Source organism: Nanorana parkeri, unplaced genomic scaffold (genome assembly GCF_000935625.1).
Source record: "Nanorana parkeri isolate BGI_ZX_2015 unplaced genomic scaffold, ASM93562v1 scaffold44, whole genome shotgun sequence".
NCBI lineage: Eukaryota > Metazoa > Chordata > Amphibia > Anura > Dicroglossidae > Nanorana > Nanorana parkeri.
Window position 1 is genome coordinate 712,168 of NW_017306312.1, and position 22,244 is coordinate 734,411.

The window sequence follows — 22,244 nt, forward strand, 5'->3', positions numbered from 1 at the left end:
ACCATTTTTGGTAGGTCCTGACCACTGCAGAACATCCCAAAAGAGCTGCAGTTTTGGAGTTGCTCTGACCCAGTCGTCAAGCTATCATAATTTGGCCCATGTCAAAGTCGCTCAAAGGCTTACGCTTGCCCATTTTTTCTGCTCCCAACTCATCAACTTTGTTCACTTGCTGCCTAATGTATCCCACTCACTTCCAGATACCATTGTAATGAGATAATCAATGTTATTCACTTCGCCTCTGTGTGGTCATAATGTTATGGCTGAACGGTATATAAATATTGCTTCTGCTTGTTGTAGGGTAGTAATGTCCAGGGGTACGTATTCTATGCCTGTACGTAATGTAGCAGTGTTTTGAGTTGTTCTTTTTATTTATTTTTTATTTAGGGGTCTCTTGATTTCATATGAAAAATCTCATCGGAACATTCAATAACTTTATTTAAAAAATTTCCACCCTGCTCCTTTGATTTTCTTCATCACTGGGGTCAAAATCTGACCCCATTGGTATTAGAAAATTGAACCAACGTTCTAAATAATTTTTATGCAGGAAAGTCTACTGGTGTATGGCCAGCTTTAAGGCCTGTGTTGGCAGGATTTGGGCTTGTGTCAATGGCATCAGTTTTAGGGGCTTCTGAGGTCATTAAGAATTAATTAACTGGTACATTTGCATTTCCATAGACCTGTGTGGTAATGGAAAAACTGTTTGAAGAGAACAAAACCCAATCGACACAGGCACTTGTACCTTTTGCAATTTTAATATGAGTATATATGGATTTTAAAAAAACCTTTCATCTATAGTACATATATTCTCATAACATATTTATCCTGTGTTTACTACATAGTAACCCGGCACGGTCATGGTGAAGAGACTGTCCTGAATTTTTTTGCATTTCATAGTTACTAATAGCTTGATGCTACTTTAGACAGTGCAGTATACTATACACATGGACCAGTATACCCTAGTATACTTGAGAATAATGTATATGTCCACCATAGAGATTGTTTTCCTCTGGTGGATGCAAGTACTCACTGACACATTTTTTATAGTTTGGATGCACCTAAAATAAAACATTCATTATTCATCTGGAGGTACTTGCAGCTGTCAGCAATGTGTCGATGAGTATTGGCACCTGCATTCATCACAGGTAGTAGTAGTAAATCTAAACCTTTTGTGTAAACTAGCATGTTTTCTAGCGAAATTGGGTTTAGTTCACTGCAGACTAAACAGAATATACCGAAGTCTATGCACAATTATTGAACTTTATGGAAACCACTGGGGATGGTAATTATTCACTTGTAGCTCCATATGGAAGATTTATGGCACTGAATGATTTTTAAAGAATATCTTTACTGAAACAATATGTAGACGGCATCTGATCTTAAAATGCTACTTGCCTAACTGCCATCTTGGGTTTTTTACCTTCATACTTCTGGTTTCCTTAAATGTTGGTAAACATGCTTCTGATATGGTTCAATGAACACGTCAGCTCATTTCACTCAGAAGGAACATGGGTGCGAAGGTAGTGCCTGTATAAAGGTACCCCTATAATTATGTTTTCCATAGTGAGGAATGGTACTGTGTCTGCTAAAGTATAGACGTTAATCATCGGTTTACTCACACTTCCTGTTCCAAGTGACTGTAGTATAAACTTACCATTGTTTCAGAATTGTCCTGTACAGCAAGAAAATGATTTGTAATATGTTTTGGAGAGTTGTGCCAGACATAAAGTCGGTGTATAAAAGAATTCGGGTTCGAAGAAATTTGCTATTTTTGCTGGTCTGTGTTCTCTCAATCATTTCCCAAAGATGATTAGCATGGATATAGAGCAGGTTAGGAAGTATGACTAACTTTGTCCATGAAATGAAAACAAACCATGTTTCTGCAAGGCAAAGCCCAGGAGATCTTATCCTTCAGACTTGTGTTCATCTGAAGCTTTGTGAGCTGGTTATCTGTGCATTGAATGCTTTCAGGTCTTGAAATGATGATGCATCAAGACAGATGCAACTGGCCACTTCATTGCACTGACCTATTAATCCAAACACCTAACTAATTAGATGCACTGGACATTTATTTGCAAACACTTTCCACAAATCCTTCCTTCTACTAGGGGTTTGTTTTACATTTGGTATTTCCAAACAGGTTTCAATAAAATAGTGTGGAGAATACCATAAGATAACCCCAATTTATTAGATAGGTTATGTTAGTTGTGTGGTGGTATTTTTCACACAACTGCATTTCCAGTAAGGACATTTCCATTGACCGTTATTATGAATTTTAAAATATGTGTAAGATTTGGTTTAAGCCCACACTAATAGCTTTATTTTATTAACAAGCCAATCAGTAACCGTTGATATTAGTATAAAAATAGTTACTGCCATGAAATCCCTACCCAGCATCTTTAATACAAGACCATGGGCTCAATAAGCATTCATTATGCATGAGTAGTGCAGCTATAGGGTTGCAACCCCATACCAAGCAACCACCATGGGTGAGACCATACCATTCCAACCAAAGTGTTTTCCCATTCCCATCATGCCAGAGGATTGTCTATAAGGGGTCTTGGCTTTCCCCATAAATAGAGTTACTCTATTACTCTACATTTAACAATAGCCCAAAACCTCCTCCACCTGACATGATGTCCATGGGAGTCCAATCCAGAGTCTGTTAAATTCTTCACCCCTATTTTAAATCTTAAGGGTATTAATCTAGATTTATAACCCCTAGCAGACTAAATTAGCTGACAGTGTTTACAAAAGCAATATGCAAGAAAATACACATAAGACAAAACAATATGTTGACACAAAAAAAGAAAAAACAGCCCCCCCTTCCCCCTCAAATTAAGGCAAAATCTAATGCAATATTAACATCAACGGTAAGATTTGGTTTAAAGCATAACTCTAGCTAAAAATAGCACCAAATAAAGCCTGCTGTACTTTTTTCTGCCACCAGATGTCCTCAGTCTGATGGTCAGCATCATTTTAATTCACTTCTCTGAACCCAAGTCATCCTGGATAAGCCCCAGCTTGTGACTGAACAGTGAAAGGAGCAGCAGCACTGTAATGTGCTCATCTATCATTCTTTCTCTTTCTACCCTTATGCGTCTTGTTGACACACAGACTGATTGGCTCCTTGTGCCACCTTTTCCTTACACACTCCAGCACTGTTAAAAAGGGAATGCAAGAGGGCTGATACCAGGTCAAATTTCAGTACTAGCACTGCTTGCTTAAAAAAAAATACATTTAATGATGTGATAATAAATACAACTCTGCATTCATTTGTTTTTTAACCTGCCTACAGTTAAAGGAGAACTATGAGGTCAGTGATTTCCACTCATCCTCATAGTTCGAGCTGACCTGTGACAAAGAAGCTGTCACAGGTTGGCTCTATCGATCGGGAAGTGAGCGAACACATACCGTTGCTCGCTCACCTTCCGATCATTTCCCTGCAGAGTGGTGACTATCAGTCCCCGCATGGATTCCCCCCTCCCCTCTCCCATCCACCAGCGCTGAGTGGATAAACGGACAAGGGAGCGGGCGGGCACAGCTTGCTCTGCCTCTAGATAGGCAGAGTCAGCTGTCACTCACGCAGCTGGGTTGTTTCCACAGTATTGTCGGGATCTGTCCCTGTTGCGGCACTCTCGGTATCGTCTGCGATATACTGAGCTTTGGGTCACGGGAGGAGGTTAGAATATGTCCTCCCGTGACCCTAAAGAGAACTATGGGGAAAAACACTTACCCCCATAGTTCTCTTTTAAGCTTCAAAGCTTAACTCCAGGCAAAAAAACGTTTCATATAGATCTATTCCTCAATAATTACAAAGGATCCAAATTCACTTTGTGAGCATGAAATGCCTCCATAGGCCCATCAGTTCTACCCACTACAGGCTGCCTACAGAAAACTATAGGAGGAGGTGGATACAAAACCTGTCACGCTGCACAAGTAGAGTGCAGCAGTAAATGTCTTGTATTAAGGAAGCTCCAGCACAGAGGCAAAGTTTCATACTGGAATACTGCACAAATATGGAGAAAAACACCCCAAGTCTCACGTAAGAATACACATACCTCTTGTATTTAGACAAAGATCCTAGAGCTCGGCTGTACGTTGATCTCTGGTTAGACACCAGCTCTTTATATAAAATGCGGTGGTGTGCACTGAAAAAAAGGAAAAAACAGTACACAGTGCAAGGAGTATGAGCCCACAGTGGGTAAACTAGATACACAACCAATTTTACTACAATATGGATGTAGTGGTTCGAGTAATCGGATAAATTACTTTCTTTTGGAGACTAATCATATACCTTCTGTAGATGTTTGGGCCATGGGACAAGGCAAAGGTGCTGGGAAGGGGAATGAATGTATGATATGATATGAGTGTGTAAATGTTTGTGCGTTGTCAAGTTAACCAATCCTTAATAAAAAATATTAATAAATTAATAAATCACTGTAGATACATAATTCCCTATGCAACTAACAGGTAGCATAGGACAGCAGCAACAAATACTCTTAGACGGATGATAGCACAGCACAGGACAGCAGTAATAAATACTCTTAGCAAGAGGGTAGAGTGCACAGACCTTTTATTGTTAATGTCCCAGATCATTTAGTAGTATGTGAGGACCGCTTAGCATCTATGTATTGCTTATGCAAAATGCTGACTGTGCCTAGCTGGTTCAAAATATTCCTATTCTAACAACTGTTATGTAAAGCGCAGATGAAAACATTTTTTATATGACATTGAAAAAAACATTGTTGCACGATACCTTTTAAAACAAGCAAAAATCAGCTTGACTTGAATGTTTTAATCTTTTAAAATGATCTAAATAGTACTGAAAGCATTTTCAGTACTGCATTTATCTTTAACATTATATATTTATAAGACTTGTACCACACTGTGTAATATTTTTAGCAGGAAAAAGCCATAGGTTATCTTCTGGTCTGTTTTTTTTTAGCCAGAGTTTTAGTCATTTTCTGGGATTTTCCAGGATGGCTGTGAACAGAGTTGATTGTAAGCGAACAGTGTTTCCATTGAACGTATATTACAAGAAAGTATTAGTCATTCATGGCTCTTTATCTTCTCCCTGACATGTAGTGCATGTCTATTTTCTCTACTTCAGCCCGTTTCTTTCTGGCACTTCCTGCAGTCCATATTTTTTTCTACATTCTCAAAGTGATGCAGTCCTGCGCTGGTTAAGTAATCAAGAAAGTCGTGCGTAGGGGGAAACGGGGGAGGGAGGCTGAGTTGATGAATACATAAAGGCTGCTGCTCTGTTTCATTGGTTAGATATCCTCTTATTGTGACCAGTTTGAAACAGCGTGACTGCAAAGCCCACTCTGTCCCCCTCCTCACCTCTTCACTCACTAAGCTGATATCTCCAGACTTAGAGCATCCTTCTGATCAGGCATTCTCATTCGCTTGCTGGGCTTCTAAACCATCTGGACGCTGGGCTGTTTAATCTTTAAATGGAAGCAAGGCAGATTCTGCTTCCAAATGCAAACTTCAAGTACTCCTGTCTTCATTATCAAGTGGTTGACCATAGACAATCTAATAACCATCACTGATTGAATCCACTGTATGGTAATGCCCAGGATGTTTGTCCCTGCATTGTGAAATATATTTTATAGGTTTTTTTTTTTTTTGTCATTACACTGGTGGTCTGGTCCATTCACTGTATTTATTTTGATTTTGGCTAGTAGAAGAAAACTGTTCAACATTTTGTCTTTTTGTTAAAATGCCTTCAAGAGAATCGCAGCTAAAATATGTCAAACCTGCTTCCCATCCCAGAAAGCATGAAAGCCAGCAGCCGGATCTGCTGGCTACAGCTCTGGGGATGAAAGTAAACTCTCAAAAGACTTCTACAAACGTCTGGCAACCACTGAAACTCTTTGCTTATTCACAGTTAACGTCACTTGTGAGAAGAGCAACGTTAAAGGAAAATGAACAGGTTCCCAAGTACGAGAAAATCCATAATTTCAAGGTAAGACTGTTGCATGTTTTTGTTTTTTGTATTTCCTGTTGCAATCCAAAAAAAAAAGTTTTTGTTTCTTTTGATTTACCTTAGTCTGCTGTTTATAGGGTTGTTATATGGTATATAGAACTACATGTCACATTGTCACTTTTTAACTACACTCAATGTGGAAGTTATTGCTACAGCATTAGACTGTATAGAATTCTCTCTGCAATCTGTTCATCAAATAAACAAACCTAACCTACAGCATTCCAGCTGGGGCTTTGGACTTGTGGTCCTAGCAATCATGGCAACAATGGACAGTTGCGGGGTCTTTGTCATCTGTCAAGATACATCTGGCTGTGTATATCCAGCCTTCATGTTTTATGAGGAGGATAACGTAAAAATCAGAAAAGTTGGTTACAAGTTAAAGTTCCCCTAAACAACTGTGGGTGGTCAGACGCGCTTGTGTTTTAAATCACAGTTATGGAAGCCTTATAGAAGTTTGCTTTGTCTCTTTATCTTGGACATGGAAATTTAAGCATCTCTGGCTTTTTGAGGAGCTACAAGTGCCAGCATGCTTTACCAGCCACTGGCTAACATGGAATGCAGGCACTTGTGTTGCCTTAACACCTAGAGAGCCATAAGCTGCACGTGCCCTTTTTAAACTCTTGCAGAGACTTTCCTTAAATGGAACGTGACGGATACCTTGCCTGTTTTTGAAGGGTCATTTGCACAGTCATGATTCTTTAACATGCTTCATTGATTACTCTACCTGTCTTACAAAATTGATATTTAAAGGTATGACAGAAAAAAATGTTTTTCAAATAGGGTTGTTGTTTTTTTATATATGGCCCAATATGCCCGTGTATTTTTGACGTATTGGCTGTGTCCTTGAAAATTAGTTATCTACTGTTCCCCCATGTCAACAAGCAATGCAGTCCTTTGCCAATGTGTACTTTGGATGCCTTAAGAACATTTACAAATGCAAGTGATGAAAACTAAAATTTGACAAGCTGGTAAAAGAGTTGATAAAGCATAAGGATAATTTTGTACATGGAGTGCAGAGGAGCATATAGATGTATTTACAACTTACTTTTGTATTTTTTACACTTTAAATTAATTTTATTACTTTAAAGGTCAGTGAGTCATAAACGCCTGCTTTGTATTCTTCTGGGACTTTAAAATATTTGCTCCAGAGTTTTGAGGGCCACTGACCATTAGGACTGCAGCAGGAGTTCTAAGACTTCATGCTGTTGAAAGCAGAGCTGGATACTTGTTCAGCTAAGAATACGAATCTTTGGATTTACCCAACTGGCATCTATTCATAATAATTTGTACATTAGCATTTGACACCCAAAAACCAACACTAGTAGTTCACAGCATGTGTCTGTCAGCGCTAAAAACAAATTACTGTATCCTCCACATGCCCTGAACCTTAACCCTTACTTAGTGTATTAACTAATTACTTTTTTTGTTTACCCCCCCCCTCTTCCCCACTAGGAAGATGAACTCTGTTTGTCCTGATGACCACATTCACTAGGACTTAAAGGGTAAATCCAAAATTGAGTTGTCACCACAACAGAAGGGGAAGTCTTCCAATGGGGACACTTGTTTGGTGACAACAGTGGGGATTTCCTCCATTGTCTTCCATATCCTGTTGTCTGTGGGGCAGGAAAGCATGGAAAATCCCTAAAGAGGCACAGATTGCAAAAAACATGACATGTCTATCCATGGTGGAAAAAGAAAATAATTTTGACTTTATTCCAACCGTTATGCTGGCCCTGGGACTTAATATACCCCTCATCTGAGCCCTCAAATTTCACCAAACCCCTCAGATTAACACCTATTTTCTTCCCTAACTCCTAAACACTGGAATGTTAAAACCTAGCCTTTAAATCCCTGAATCCCAGCCTTTACCTAACCAGTTCAGATCCATGCTTATTATGTCAGACACCAAAAGTACCAGGCTAGGCACCCAAGGACAAGAGTTTAACTTTTAAATGACCCTTTTGTGTGTTCTTATTATACAAATGCAAAACACACCCCAGGTCATAATCCTTGCCAATGTTTTAGCTGTATGCTTTCCATATAGGTTTGAATGGGAAGTTCATCCTACCTAAAGCGAGGTTTACTAAACTAATACTCTTCCATCCTTACTTGCCTCCACATCATCACACTAAATTTAGAAGTTAGTCAAACCCCATATTGATCCACAGGAGACCTTCACAGAACATTTATTCCCTCTCTTAAATGTTTTAGGTTTTAATCAATAAATGTGTTTGTTCTGCACCACAAACTTCAAGAATACCTAGCCTTTCCACTGATCACTCAATAAAAATGAAGCTTCCAATCAGTTTGTGGCTGTTTAAGTATTGCATTCTGTATGAACATATGCTTTCCTATGCAGATCAGCCAGATGGTCTTGTGTTCTTGTCTGGCTTTACTGTGGGATTAATGAAGTGGCCTCACTAGCTAACAAGTGTCTATTCAACACAATGACACTGACAGATCCTCCCTTCAGTGTTATTTAGGTTACGTTTTCTCACGATCACAGGGATGAGTTCTAATCCAAATCTGCATGCACATACTCTGAATCTCTGTGGCACATTTTCATACTGTGCTCCTGTGCATCATACGTCAGCCTCTTCAATGTAATGATAATAGCCGATGCCAAAGGAGACAGCTGCTAGTGTGTGGAATATGAAGCTCCCGCTGGAGCCTAATACGTGTTGGCACAGATATTATCAAACACGTTTGAACACCATTATTGTCACTATATGCAATTGTATGATTAGTATGTTAAAATGAATTCTGCTAGACACTGTTTGCATCTAAATTGGTCCATTCCTATGTTTTTCTTCTACAAGTAACTATGTGTGGCCCCTCCTTCATAGCACAACAAAGTTGAGCAGTTTTGAACCAAGGAGGAAATATGAACCCCCCTGCGTTAAAAAAAAAAAAAAAAAAAGTTGGTGATAATTGGTTGCATTTAGTAATTTTATCATCTACTCATTGTAGACTATCTTGAGCTTGCTTTAAGGCACCCATATACATTAAATTACAGTCTCCAAAAGAGTGAAGTGGTTGGAGAAGGCAGGAGAAGTGAACAATCTAGGTCCAAAATAGCAGATTTGTAAAGATTCTCCAATTCAGCTCACTTTCCAGTTCAGCTATGTTGTTCTGAATTTGTTCACTTCTCCTGCCTTCTCCAAACTCTTCACCCTTTTGTGAATAACCCTGTAAATAATGACTGTTGTTTTCCCCAGCACTGGGACTGCCTGGACAAAGTTCCCTCTTCCCCCCTCCGTTACCCTAAACAGGAGGGCTTGTAATGCTGGGCACACACCTTACAACCATGTAAGGTTGCAACCATGTAACCAACATGGTTGTAAGGTAATTAAAAAAACGTACGATCTGCCTATCTTTGGACAGGCAGATGGTACTTGCGATGATCGCAAACCACCCCCCCCAACCCCCCCCCCCGCTGAGGAGCGGGCTTCTGATGACCGCGATGCTGAACGGGCAGTGTGCGCTTGCGCACACCGGCCCGTGCTGCATTTATCTTACGAACATGCCACACACCCGCCGACAATAGTACGATTCTCGGCGGGTTTTCGAACATGTTCCTAAGATAAAAGTTGTGCGACCATACAGTAGCAGAGGTCGCACGCCTTCCACACACCTTGCGATAATCGTACGATCGCGGGATTTCCCGCGATTATCGTACAATTATCGCAAGTTGTGTGGGCACCTTTAGACTAGTGTTCCTGTTTAGAGGAGAAACTGGCCCAGGGGGCATCATGAAAAAGTTGGACCATGCATGTTCTGACATTCACTTAAGATTCTGGGCCAGCTTTTTTTTGTCTTACAAGCAGAATGCTCCAAAAAAAAGTAGAATATTATATAGTATTATAAAGTAAAATATTATAGTATAAATATGTATTGGATTCACTTTATATATGATATATTGACCTTTTTTGTGCCTGGCCTGGGTGTTTTCCGTTCTCTTCTACTTATATCTATATCACCCTGCGCTGCATCTCTTTATGATAAGCTTGTCCTGTTATAGGCTGAAGTTCTTTGTCATTTTTATTGATCTGACAGCCAGAGGCTTTCGTAGGGCAATGAATATAAATGCACTCCCTTTCCCTCTGGCAGTAAGGAGATTGAAAATATGCTGATTGTTGACTCACTGTCTGCAATAGAAATCCTCTATATAATCACTTTTTATGCTGCCCTGTGTTTTTGAGTAATGCCTTGATTTCTATTATGTCCTCATACATATAAAGTGAAGCTACTCGAGATTGCTTTAGTAAGAACTGTTCAGACGTCTGTTGAGAAACACTTAATCCTCTTTGTGAAAAGATGTTCCACATGCATGTTACAGGCAGTAACATAGACTTGTCAGACTGACGTTGAAGAACGATGTTTAGGCTCTAGTCAGCATATTCCAAGGAGCAAAGCATCACCGTATATGTGCCAGCTCATTGAACCTTTGAGGTGGACCATGTAATTTATGAACACTGTTTAAAACCTCTAAATACATGGTTGATATACATAAATGTAAACTCGTTTACTTGCCAAAAGGTTTTTGTTCAACCAGCCTATGACTATATTGTCAGTTTTTTCAAACATTATATAGTGTAGTGCCAACCTCATTGGAAAAGGCAATAGGGAACTGCAGAAAAAATGAATAAAATGCACATTTGTCTGATAAACGTATGTGTGTGGGCAAACGATTTTCTTTTCTTTCTAATGGTCCCTTGTGTCTGTTTTAGGTGCACACCTTCAGAGGCCCCCACTGGTGTGAATACTGTGCCAACTTCATGTGGGGCCTGATTGCTCAGGGAGTAAAATGTGCAGGTATGTGTTACCCACTCTATTTAAATGCCTTTTAATGTTTCATTCTCTATTGTGTTTTAATCACGTAAACTTTTTTGAACAATACAGTGGGGTATTTCCACATCAACTCATCCCATTAACACCTTAGAAACTATATCCTCAAACAAAACTAAGGGGGCTAAAATAAATCCTCATTGCACACAAGTGGAATATAGTAAAAAGTGACAGGTACAATTTTTGAAAACTATATTGGTCATCATTAGTCTATGTTGTCATAGCACAGTAAGAGGACAGCATTCACTGAAGACTCCACATGCACCTGCAGTGTGGGGCAGTAAACATTTCTCCTATGGCTCCTCAAATCAGCTCCGCACCATTTGGATGCTTTTTGTGTGGATTACAAAAGACAAATTGGTTAAAATATCGAGAGGGTTTCTACTTTACCTCTAGACCAGTGGTTTTCAACCTGTGTAACCTCAGGACCCACATTTTTCCTCGGTCAGGAAGTCACGACCCAAGTCGCACTGCAATGGAACGCACAGCAGTGTGGGCTGCTGTGCTGTGATGGAGCTCCATCCATATGTGCATTGCCTGTGCAGCTCACATGTGCGCCTGTTGAGGTGCCAGGAGCCAGAATGTGATGTCAGTCCAGGGACCTCTACAGCACACGCGAGGGAGCTTTAAGCAATGCACGTATGGAGGGAGCTCCTTCGCAGCCATAACCACACCCCACCTCAAGTCAACACTCAGCGATGGGCAGCATATTTAGAATGATTGCTTGGTGTAAGAATGGACAGCGCTGCGCTAGGGGGCGGCTACGAGGGGGCTTAGAAACCTCTCACCTAGAAAAGTGGAAGGCATGTGGCGACCCACTGAATACGGGATCGCGACCCACTTTTGGGTCACGACCCACCAGTTGAGAACCAAGGCTCTAGACCTAACCTTTCCTCTCGAGTGTCTTGGTAGAAAAAAAAAAGTCTGTTCCTGCTCAATTCTACCTCATACATCACTATTAAGTCTAAGGCTACATGCTGAGCTTGAGTTTTTAGAGTCAGTTTTTGAGCTTTTTTTTGTGCGTTTTACAGGTTTATTAAAGCTTGAGATTTTTTGTTTTACCCAATAGAAAGTTAGGTACTAGGAGAAACAGATGGTGGTTTAGGCTTGAAAAGCCTTTGTCAAGCCAGTGAAGTCTGTGGGGCCAAAAACACCCCATTATGCTTCAAATGTAACTCGTGCACCTTTTTAAGCTTCAGGCATCAAGCTAGAGGTGCCTGAGTGCTCACCTGTGAGCAAGCAAAATGTAAAAGCCTGGAATTTTGGTTATTGAATCTTTGAGCTTCAAGCTACAAAACACTCAGGTGCCAATCAGGGTTAAAATACATCAGGGTGACTCAAGAACATGTTGCTGGTGTAGCACATGTGGAGTAGAAATGGATGGTTCCAAGGATCTAAATAACAATAGAAGTGTATTCCTGGTGTGCAATCTGTGTAACAGCATAATGTTGAAGTGAAATTCCAAGCAAACACCTCTCTTCCAAAGTGGGGGTGTGGGGAGTGGCCATGGTTTGTTTACAGCATAGTTATTTGGCATGGTCCTTTTAGAACTTTGGCATTGTTAAACACAGCATAGAAAAATCTGTACTTCCCCCTATTAAAGTAAACCATTTTGTTCCCATTACTATTTTCAGCCAGCTGCCACTTTCCCTATTAAAGGCTTAATATTTATCATGTTATAGGATGAAGACTTCAGTATGTACCTGGTTATTGGGTCATAGTGCTGACTAGTTTGAGAACTGCTAGTATATGGGTATGATTTTTTTTTCTTCCAGTTTTAGCAAATATATGTAAAGGTCACGAAAAGGTGCATAGATGTATGGGCACCTTGTACAAGTAATATATAACAAAAGAGCACATTGCCATGTGCTGCAGATCAAGGGATAATGCTAATCTATTTTATTTCACTGCACCATCTGTGTGTTTGTGTTCCAACCATACAGCACATCTACTTTGACCCTGGGACAGTCCTAAATGTTCCACGTTTTACTGAAAAGGAAATCATTCATTAAAAATTAGGGGCATTAATTTTTTTTAGATTCTACAGGTACATCAATTTGGTACGAGCACCATTATTTGCATGTTCAGACACTCTATCCTCAGGTGCAGCGGATATAGGAGGTGGTGAGCTCCGCTGTCACACAGCATTGAAATGGCTGAGGAGTTATGCGAGACTGCGGACAGTGCCTGATGGGGAAGCTGAGGGACTAGCTCATCAAGCTCCACCTACTGTCAGCATCACTGGTTGTTAAGGATCCTGGTGACTGTGTAGTCAAAAAATTATGACCATGGCCATATGTGGGTAATGATGGCCAGAATATCCAACCCCTTTATTTACAGCCAGCTGGGGAATGTACTGGCTGCCAGCTGAGTGGAGCCGGGGATATGTCTTTGCAGGAAGCTGTCAGATTCATGATGGCTTCCCAGCACATGCATGCCACCCTACCTGAATTTGTCACAAGTATCGGTAAAGCTACTGAAAATGGTGACTGGGCTTTTTTGAATTGGGTTTAATCAAACCACCTTTTCTGTGGTCTTTTAGAAAACCCATAAATGCTCTGTCAATCATTTCACATGTGTACCCTATGTTAAATGCTCATTTGTGAAATGATTGTATAAAAATAGTACCGTATTTGCCGGCGTATAAGACGACCCACCACTTTTTGTGTTTAAAATATAGGTTTTGGGCTATACTTGTCGTATAAGACGAGTATAGCCCAAAATAATGTTTAAATGCACCCACTAACCTGCATGGCGGTATTCCCGAGTGTGGCTCGGGGTTAATTTTCAGTACCATAAGCGGTAACCCCGAGCCACACTCGGGATTACAGTCTCTTACCTTGTCCACGATCCCCGCAGTGTCCTTCATCTTCCGGGTTCCGTCCTTCAGCTACATACAGTATACCGCGCTGAGCCTATCACGGCAGGCTTTGTATTCATTAATACAGGCTTTGTATTCATTAATACAAAGCCTGCCGTGATTGGCTCAGCGCGGTATACTGTATGTAGCCGAAGCTACATATGTGTATACCCGGCGTATAAGACGACCCCTGATTTTCAGGCGATGTTTTGGGGGTCTAAAAACCCGTCTTATACGCCGGCAAATACTATACTTTATAAACTGATGTTTAATACCATTTTTATAAGGGATGCGCACCGATATATCGGCCGCCGAAACATATCGGCCGAAAATTGCACTTTTGGCATAATACTGAAAGTGCCTTTTTCCTGCCGATACAGCGGCGCATCCATTCTTTTTTTCCTCCCCTCTGGGCGCTGCTCTGTGTCCCAGCGGGGAGGAGAGAAAGTGTGACAGCCGGCCGAGAGCTGCTGGAGGAGAGTGCTGTGAGCGGCCGGCATCTCCTCCCACACCGCTCAGCCTCCTATCACAGTCCGGCAGAGCGGTGTGTGGGCGGAGACAGGCCGCACTGTCATAGGAGGCTGAGCTCTCCTTCCCGCATCGCTCGCTCAGCCTCCTGTGACAGCGTGTCAGGAAGGAGAGCGGGTACAAGCAGTCAGTGGTCGCTGAGTGTTTGTAGATAATTAAGGACATGGTATGTTGACTATAGCCTCAATTATGAATGAATGGGAAGTGATCTACATCACCTCCTGTTCATTCATAGTTGTCGTTATAGTAAACATACTCTGTTCTCATGTTATGAATGAACAGGAACACTCATAGAGGATTGCTGTTCATTGATAACAGGGGATAGAGGAATTTGTGTCCTCAATCTCTTTTTCTATTTTAAAAGGGAAATATCAGGGGTCTCTTTAGACCCCTAATATTTCCCCGAAGCCCCTAAAAGTAAAGTAAAAAATACAAATATTTAATAAAAAATAAATCAATAAATATAAAAAATTAGTTTATATAAAAATAAAATATTTAAAAAATTTGAAAACGTTAAAATAAAAAACATTTTCGGTTTCGGCCTGACAATTCTTTTTACTTTGGTTTTAAAATTTCCATTTCGGTGCACCTCTAATTTTTATGTCAAAATGTTAAAAATATTTAGAAAAATGACTACAATAATCTCAGAAGACAACGGTTGTACTCAGGGCATATAGGTGCACATTGTCTTTAGTTAAGACAACATAATCTATGCTAACCTGTGCCTAATGAAGCATTCCCATAAAATCTGTCAAGTCTGTGGACCTTGAGGCAACCCAGATGGTTAGATCCTATTCCAGCGGCACAGAGAGCGTAAGATTATTAATCCTTTTCATAGACCTTATAGTGAATGAGCCATCTGCAGTTAACGGTTCAGTAGTAATGTCAGGTGAGGTGGAATCATTAATTCCAAAGTTTACTCATGTATGTAACATAAATGTGTTCACATTTTATTCAGTCCATGCCGTTGTAGGTCATCTTTTAAATATTGCATAGAAACTGTTTATGCCTTAAATAGTGAAGGGTTTTTGCCAGCTGTATACTGAGATACTCTATATATTAGCCAGCAACATGCAAGATACAGATCTTATAATGCATTGTTACTGCTTCATGCTATTTAAGGCTTTACTTCATTTTTGGTTATGAGAAGGGTAGCAACCAATCCATAGTCATCTTTTGTTCTAATTGTTCAGAGGTAATGGGAGCGAACATCTGTTTTATTGTTATGGTTAACTGCACCTTGCTACTATTTGTACTTTACTATTAGATAAGCAACTCATTTTGGCTCAGTAAAGTTTATATTTTGCAGACACTCGCATTGCTTTACCTTTTTTTAAGTTTGGTACCAAGCACCTATATGCTTTTCTTGTGTTTACCTGATGATATATGTTGAGATGCAGTCAAATTAATTGCCTATCATTTTTCAGACCCTATTTGGGTCATCACATCTCAACATGAACGGAGATGGTTTGTTTGTTTGTTTGCTGGGGTGACCCAGAACATTTAAACTGTTTTATGAAAAGTGGAGTCAGAATGCAGTTGTTACGCATAACAACTGTTCAGTCAATATTTTAATTTCCTTAGAGAATGGAAGTTGACATGGAAATGAGCTCTGGTATTTTTTCTTCTGTCTTTTGAAGGTCAAGACTGAAAGGTGTAACATTGGAAACTTTTTTTCCTAAAATAATTGATTTCCCAAAACAAAAATTGCAGACAGAGTAATTTGACATTATTCGTTATACAGGTTCTCTCGTCACTTATGTCATGGAAAATGTGGTGTGTGCAAGCGGTGTATCTAGTTAAGTCTTGTATGAAATGTTAAGTGTTCATGATTACGTGCTGTCATCCTTCAGTTCTCAGCCTTGTGACAGCCTTCTATGTACGTCTCTATGTTCCTTCTGACTAGAGCGTGCTATTTTACAATATGACTCATGACCAGCATCCCAAATCATTGAAGCCTCCAATTTGCCATTGTACCTGGATGTTCTAAAGCTGTCATTTTCTACATTTGTTATCGTTAAGTTCAGACTAAATGTGCATTTTCATTTGCAAACTTTCAGCATGAATTGCTGAATGCCTTTCATTTTCGATTGAGCTGTCTGGTAGGAAAAGTTTTTTTTTGTTCCTTGTAAGGTTAGGCATGTAACGGCAACAAAAGCCTCTCAGTGCACACTACACTCACCCCCTTTCAATAAGCATGTGGGCACACAACTAGTCATTGCTCTTAAGCTGACATCTAGTATTAGGGATTTTCTGTTTAAATAGAGGAACAGGAATGTACCAATAATATATGTATTGATGTACAGATGAATAGAATAAACGTTTAATTTCCATGACCTTTGCTTGGGACAAAAAAAAATCTGAATTTTGTTCCAATATGTTTTTGTCTTTGTTAATGTTTTTATGGTTTCAAAATTCCCTTCCTTTACAGTTTTTGTATTTCTGTTGTAGATTGTGGTTTAAACGTTCACAAACAGTGTTCTAAGATGGTTCCTAACGACTGCAAGCCGGACTTGAAACACGTGAAGAAAGTTTACAGCTGTGACCTCACCACATTAGTTAAAGCACACAACACGAAGAGGCCAATGGTAGTGGACATGTGTATAAGAGAGATAGAGTCTAGAGGTGAGATCTTGCATAAATATATCTCTCTGGGGTAGCATAGTGTGACAAGGTCCTGGTTTCTCATTCCCTCCAGCGACATCTAACATCAAGTTGATATGGTTTTTCTGGTTGGTTTCCTTTGGATGCCCTGTTAGTTAGAATGGGACTTATTGTACAAAAGTAATTTTTTTCACCCTGTGAAGCTCTGACCCCTTTCTAATGATCTTTTTGGCAAGTCCGCAACATACCCATTGTGCAGCAAAGCCCGCAAACATACATAATTATGAACGATTCATAGAAACAAGGTTTTTACCTTACTTTTGTTTATTCCGTTATAGTAGAACTTGCTGTTGGTTGGCTGTCTGCATTGTATTCAGAGTTGCACACCTTTAGCTCGTCAATCAACATTTGGCCACACTTAGCTCTACCTTCTGCTGTCTGGATTAACAGCTCTGGCTCTACTGCTAGCCTCCTATTGTAGACTGCAGTGTCTGGGATTGGGAGCATGTACAGAGGGGTACAAATAAAGGAGGATTTGGCTCACCTGGGGTAGGTGAAGCAAGTTTTTTTTTTTTTTTTTTCCCCCCTACTTTGAGGCTTGTGCATGACATAATAACTTGCGACCTGGTTGGATGCTGCAACAGAAGCCTTTAAATGTACTTTAGGAGATTATACAATACAGTACACATTTAGATTTATTTATTTTTTTAAAGCCACTCAACAATGTCAGCATACATTGTGTACAGTATATCTGTAGCTATACTGTGCACGAACACAGTATAACAAAAAATTAGTTTTGATGTCTTGCTTTGCAAATTATGGTTTTCTTTATCTGTTTATTTTCTTTGACAGGCTTGAATTCAGAAGGACTGTATAGAATATCAGGTTTCACCGATCTCATTGAAGATGCCAAAATGGCGTTCGACCGAGGTAGAATATAAAATACATATTTAAAAATGTGTAATGTAGTCATGTCATCTGCCGTTAATTGTTGGGGAGTTTCTGTCCATACTGGTATCAGTTCTTCTGTTATTTGCAAAATGATCGGTTTGCTGGTCTGTACTTTTGGTACGGTGTGACCTCCTGTGCATTGTTCAGCCTCTGCCAAACCAGTCATTACAAAATCTCTGTAACATACAGATGTTCTGCACTTTGGCCACAGGCAGTGAGCTATAATGGTGCTAATGCATGTTATATGTTGCCTTATTAGTTCATCTTAGTGTTGCTTATTCTACCTACCTGTGTCCTTTTTAGCAACAGGAAGCTGATATCAAGACAAACTAAGTTACTTAAACTAGATTTAATAAAAAAAATTGAGTTATTCTAAATGAATGCATAGCTGCATCAACTGGCAATATGATATCTGCCGGGAGTTCAGCAGTTTTAAAGATAAAAGTTCTTGTTTATTCCTTGCCTTTGCAATGGGTGCTGGGGCAAATCATCTCCTAAAAAGCTTTGAGTGTGACTGGTATGCAACACTTCTGGGTGTGTTTGAGAGCTTTGTTTCCTCCCACAAGTCGCTACATCACTACTGTGTCCTATAGTAAAGTACTAGCTGGGGGTACCAGGTATCAGACAAACTTGGGAGTGCCTAATATCACCCATAGCTCTCCGTGGCAGTAAAGATTAGGTTTTCTGCCTGCTGGATAGGTAAGTATTAAAAATCACCTTTTAAAGGGTGTCTGTGACTAAATGTATCTGCCGTTGCCAGGGTTACGTTGCACAGCCTTAAACCTGATTTAATGTAGTTTCACATAGCTTATGATGACTGCTTTTCTGTTTCAGATGGTGAGAAAGCTGATATATCTGTAAATGCATATGAAGACATTAACATTATAACTGGTGCACTAAAACTGTACTTCAGGGAGCTGCCAATCCCACTGATCACATATGACGCATATCCCAAGTTCCTTGATTCTGCAAGTAAGTATATGCACTGCGTTCAACAGTAGCCTAATTTTTATTGGCATTTCTAGGGAAAATTTTAATCTCTGTTACAGACTTCCCCATACAGTAACATGGTTTTCCCTCCTTAGCCCCCAATATCTCTTGGGATAGAGAGCTGCATTTGCAGGCTTCACGTCCATTGTCATTTTCTAGTGAAAACTGTTGTTATGATAACACATGTTATTTTTCCATGGGGAGAAGTGCATTTTACTCAACAAACTCTAGATTGCTAATTAATGGAAGCAACAGTGTTCCATTAATGTTCATGGGGGCTATATGTGATGGAGAGCCCTTTACTTTAGTATGCATTGGGTTGGCTGGTACTGTAGCAAGGATGTCAAATCCGAATGATGTACACCCCAGTGGACAGTGGGAAGCCTTTCAGGTTACTATATTGGGGGGCTCCTCATATTATTACTTAGAGGGGCCTAGTCACAATGTGGAGCCCCTTAATGTTACCAGGTGAAGAGGGACCAGTCACAATGGGGAACCCTTCATGTAGGAATGTTTAAATACCAAGTACCGCACTTGGCTGATACTTTTCCAGCTCCAGGACTAGACTAGAGAAAAACGCAGGAGGCAGCTGTCATTTTTAAGGATCATTGGCTACGGGTAAGATACCAATTACTGATACATTTTTGTTTAGTGTCATGTGACACATTTTCTAAAACAAAACAGAGTAATGATTTCAGGACAGTGGTGGAGCGCCAGGACCCAGTCGCAGCTGCAACCCCTGCAATCCTGGTAGTTCTTTTGAAAATGGCAAGTATCGGCAATGGTATATGAACTGGTATTTTAAGATCCCTACCTTCATGTTACTATGTGCAGAAGCAAGGTACTTTTCAGTGAAATATCTTCTTTACATAGATGCTGCCATCAGAGGAAGGGCAAATATAGGTAGAAGTTAGTAAAAGGAAACCAGTACCACACCTCCTTTTAAATGCTGGTTTCCTTGCAGTCATGCTAGCGTGTAAGGCCTGGTTTCATCTCTGAATTGCTGCTGACACTGTCCTTCCTTCTGGTGGGTGGATACTCTTGTTCCCCATGGTCCCTGTGTGTGTGTTATAAAGTAGCCACCACTCCAAGCTCGCTCCCGTGACTACAATCTCACGTTTAGTTTAATAATTTATGTTGAGATTGTAGTCCATCACAGGAGCGAGCTTGGAGAAGTGGCTACTTTTCAACAGACACAGGGACCATGGGGAACAAAAGTAGCCACCCTCCAGAAGGAAAGACAGTGTCAGCACCAATTAAGAGGTGATTTGAGGATCTACAGCCGAGTGATACACAAATAAGATACATTTTTGTTAAAAATTAGGGTACTTGAATGTATATTTAAGATTTAACCCCTGAGTTAAGCGTCACTTCAATGAGTTTTGTGAAAGATTCTTTAAAGTGTACTTTTGATGGGAAAAATAGTTTGAAAGCTTTTCTCTTGGTGGCTTGTGATAGTCGGAACCTCTTGTCAAATTGTATTCTCTTTCTCCACATCAAAGAGACTTCAGATTTTGTCGGAGACGTGATAGGAAATGAATGCGGTAAGCTTTTTGAAAGGGTTAATTAAGTCCTTTATTGTCTCATCCAGAAGCCGTGGACCCTGACGCACAGTTAGAAGCTCTTCACGAAGCTTTGAAGCTGCTACCTCCTGCACACTGTGAAACACTGCGATATCTCATGGCCCATCTGAAAAGGTAAAGCACTCTCAAAGCTTTGAATTCTGCAGTCATTTTGAGATTCTGCTTCAGGGAACATCTATTGTTGAGCTCTTTCCAGTTCTTTCTTCAGTAGTAAGAAAGGATGCCATGCCCATTGGCAGTGAATCTGGTTTTCTCATTGCCAGGCTCCCAAGTCTCTTAGAACATTAGATGCCAATTGGTCACACTGTGCTACATGATACAGTCACCATAATCCCTTTTCTTTATCGTGTACAGCAGACCCACTCCAGAGGATGTGCTGCAGACAAGATAACAGAATTAGTCAATGCAATTATTGAAATAAAATTACCTATTTTACAGTACACATCTACAAATACGTTTTACATGAGCCCAGCTTACCTTGGTAGTTCAGTTCACACAAATAAGTGTTTGGGATTTTGATGATTTGCACATAAAGAAATATACTTAAGTCTCTGCACACCCCAGCCAAAAAAATCCATTCCAGCTTGGGTACAAAAATAATCTTTTTCAAGCACTTTGATGAATAAGTTCAAGTTTGTAAAGCCAACAGCATAAAATGTCAAATTTCATTTTGGCAGCATGGATTTTGAAGCAGGTTTAGGGCGCTGATAATTTGGCACTTTAAAATGTGGGTGCCTGAACCTTTAGTAGCATTCCATTTTTGGAATAATCGTGTTATTGATGCTTTTATCGCAGAAATAGTATTCAAATGTTCCCAGAGGGGTAGGGTTATTATTAGAGGTTAGGTTGAGGTTAAGAGCTTATGTTCAGTTCAAGGGTCAGTTAGGGACTTGGTTGTGAAGCATTTTTTCAGTTGCAGCAATGGCTATGTTACATTAGCGGCCCTAGTGATCCTGGCTGGTGGCAACTCCCCAGCAACAATATTGCTAAGGAGATATACTACGGCAGGGCTCAAAATTTCAAGTCCTGAGCTACTAGCCAGGCACCCTGGATTTCCACTTGCCCCCACGCAATTTTCACTCGCCAATTGTGAGGGGGCGAGTGGAAATTTTGAGCCCTGTACTACGGTATAACTTGCTCACTTGCTGAAATACTAGAGAATTTGCCCACCATAGAGGGAAAGCACCTCACTTGTATGGCTAGTGAGGGAACAATGCAGTAAGAACTGGTGAGTGATCTCTTAGTGGCCTTCCAATTGTTTCCCCATGGAGATTAGAAACACCCTGCCTGTTTTTGTGAGGTTTTTGTGCAGAAGTGGTCTGTTCCCTATGTGGATCCAGCCATTTTGGAACAAGGTGACTGGCATACTGGTGGAGGATGCACCTACCATTAAGGATCCAGCCGATAAGCGGTTGGAAGCCATTAAGGTCTTGGCGTTTTTTTTTACCTTAATGCATTCTCTGCATTAGGGTAAAAACGGCCCAGGACCTTTTTTCTACCCCAGTCCCCTCCACACTTACCTGTCGGCTGTGCTCGTCCCCGCCGCCGGTCCCGAAGCGATCCTCCGTTCCCTGTACTTCCTGGTTGAAGGGGGAGGATACTGATGGCAGTGGAGCCATAGGCTCCTTCTGCCATCAATCAAAGGGGAAGGGGCGTGGTCTGCCACAGGGCTGTGTGTGTCTATGGACGCACACGGCCATTGTGGAAACGAGCGCGCACGGGTGCCTCCATTAGAACGATGGTGGCACCCATGCAGGGGGGCGGGGGTAAGATCGCTGCGGGAACCCACTAGAAAACAAGGAATTAAAACTTTTTTCTTTTTTTTTTTTTTTTAAAGCAACAGCATCCAGCAAAGGAGGGTCTCCTTAAAGGAGAAATGTAAAAATAA

General features: G+C 40.5%; 1 protein-coding gene across 3 annotated transcripts in view; it reads left to right on the forward strand.

The window, feature by feature from the left end:
- CHN1 (chimerin 1) overlaps nucleotides 1–22,244 on the forward strand; it is a 75,952-nt gene that overhangs the window by 52,293 nt on the left and 1,415 nt on the right. For 2 of the 3 annotated variants that reach the window (XM_018572602.1, XM_018572595.1), the window contains 6 exons: nucleotides 5,894–5,971; nucleotides 10,723–10,807; nucleotides 16,680–16,853; nucleotides 17,685–17,762; nucleotides 18,618–18,755; nucleotides 20,365–20,470. In XM_018572602.1, the coding sequence (XP_018428104.1) occupies nucleotides 5,894–5,971; nucleotides 10,723–10,807; nucleotides 16,680–16,853; nucleotides 17,685–17,762; nucleotides 18,618–18,755; nucleotides 20,365–20,470 (659 nt within the window). The remainder of the gene's footprint in view (nucleotides 1–5,893; nucleotides 5,972–10,722; nucleotides 10,808–16,679; nucleotides 16,854–17,684; nucleotides 17,763–18,617; nucleotides 18,756–20,364; nucleotides 20,471–22,244) is intronic. The other variant, XM_018572610.1, reaches the window with a different exon arrangement.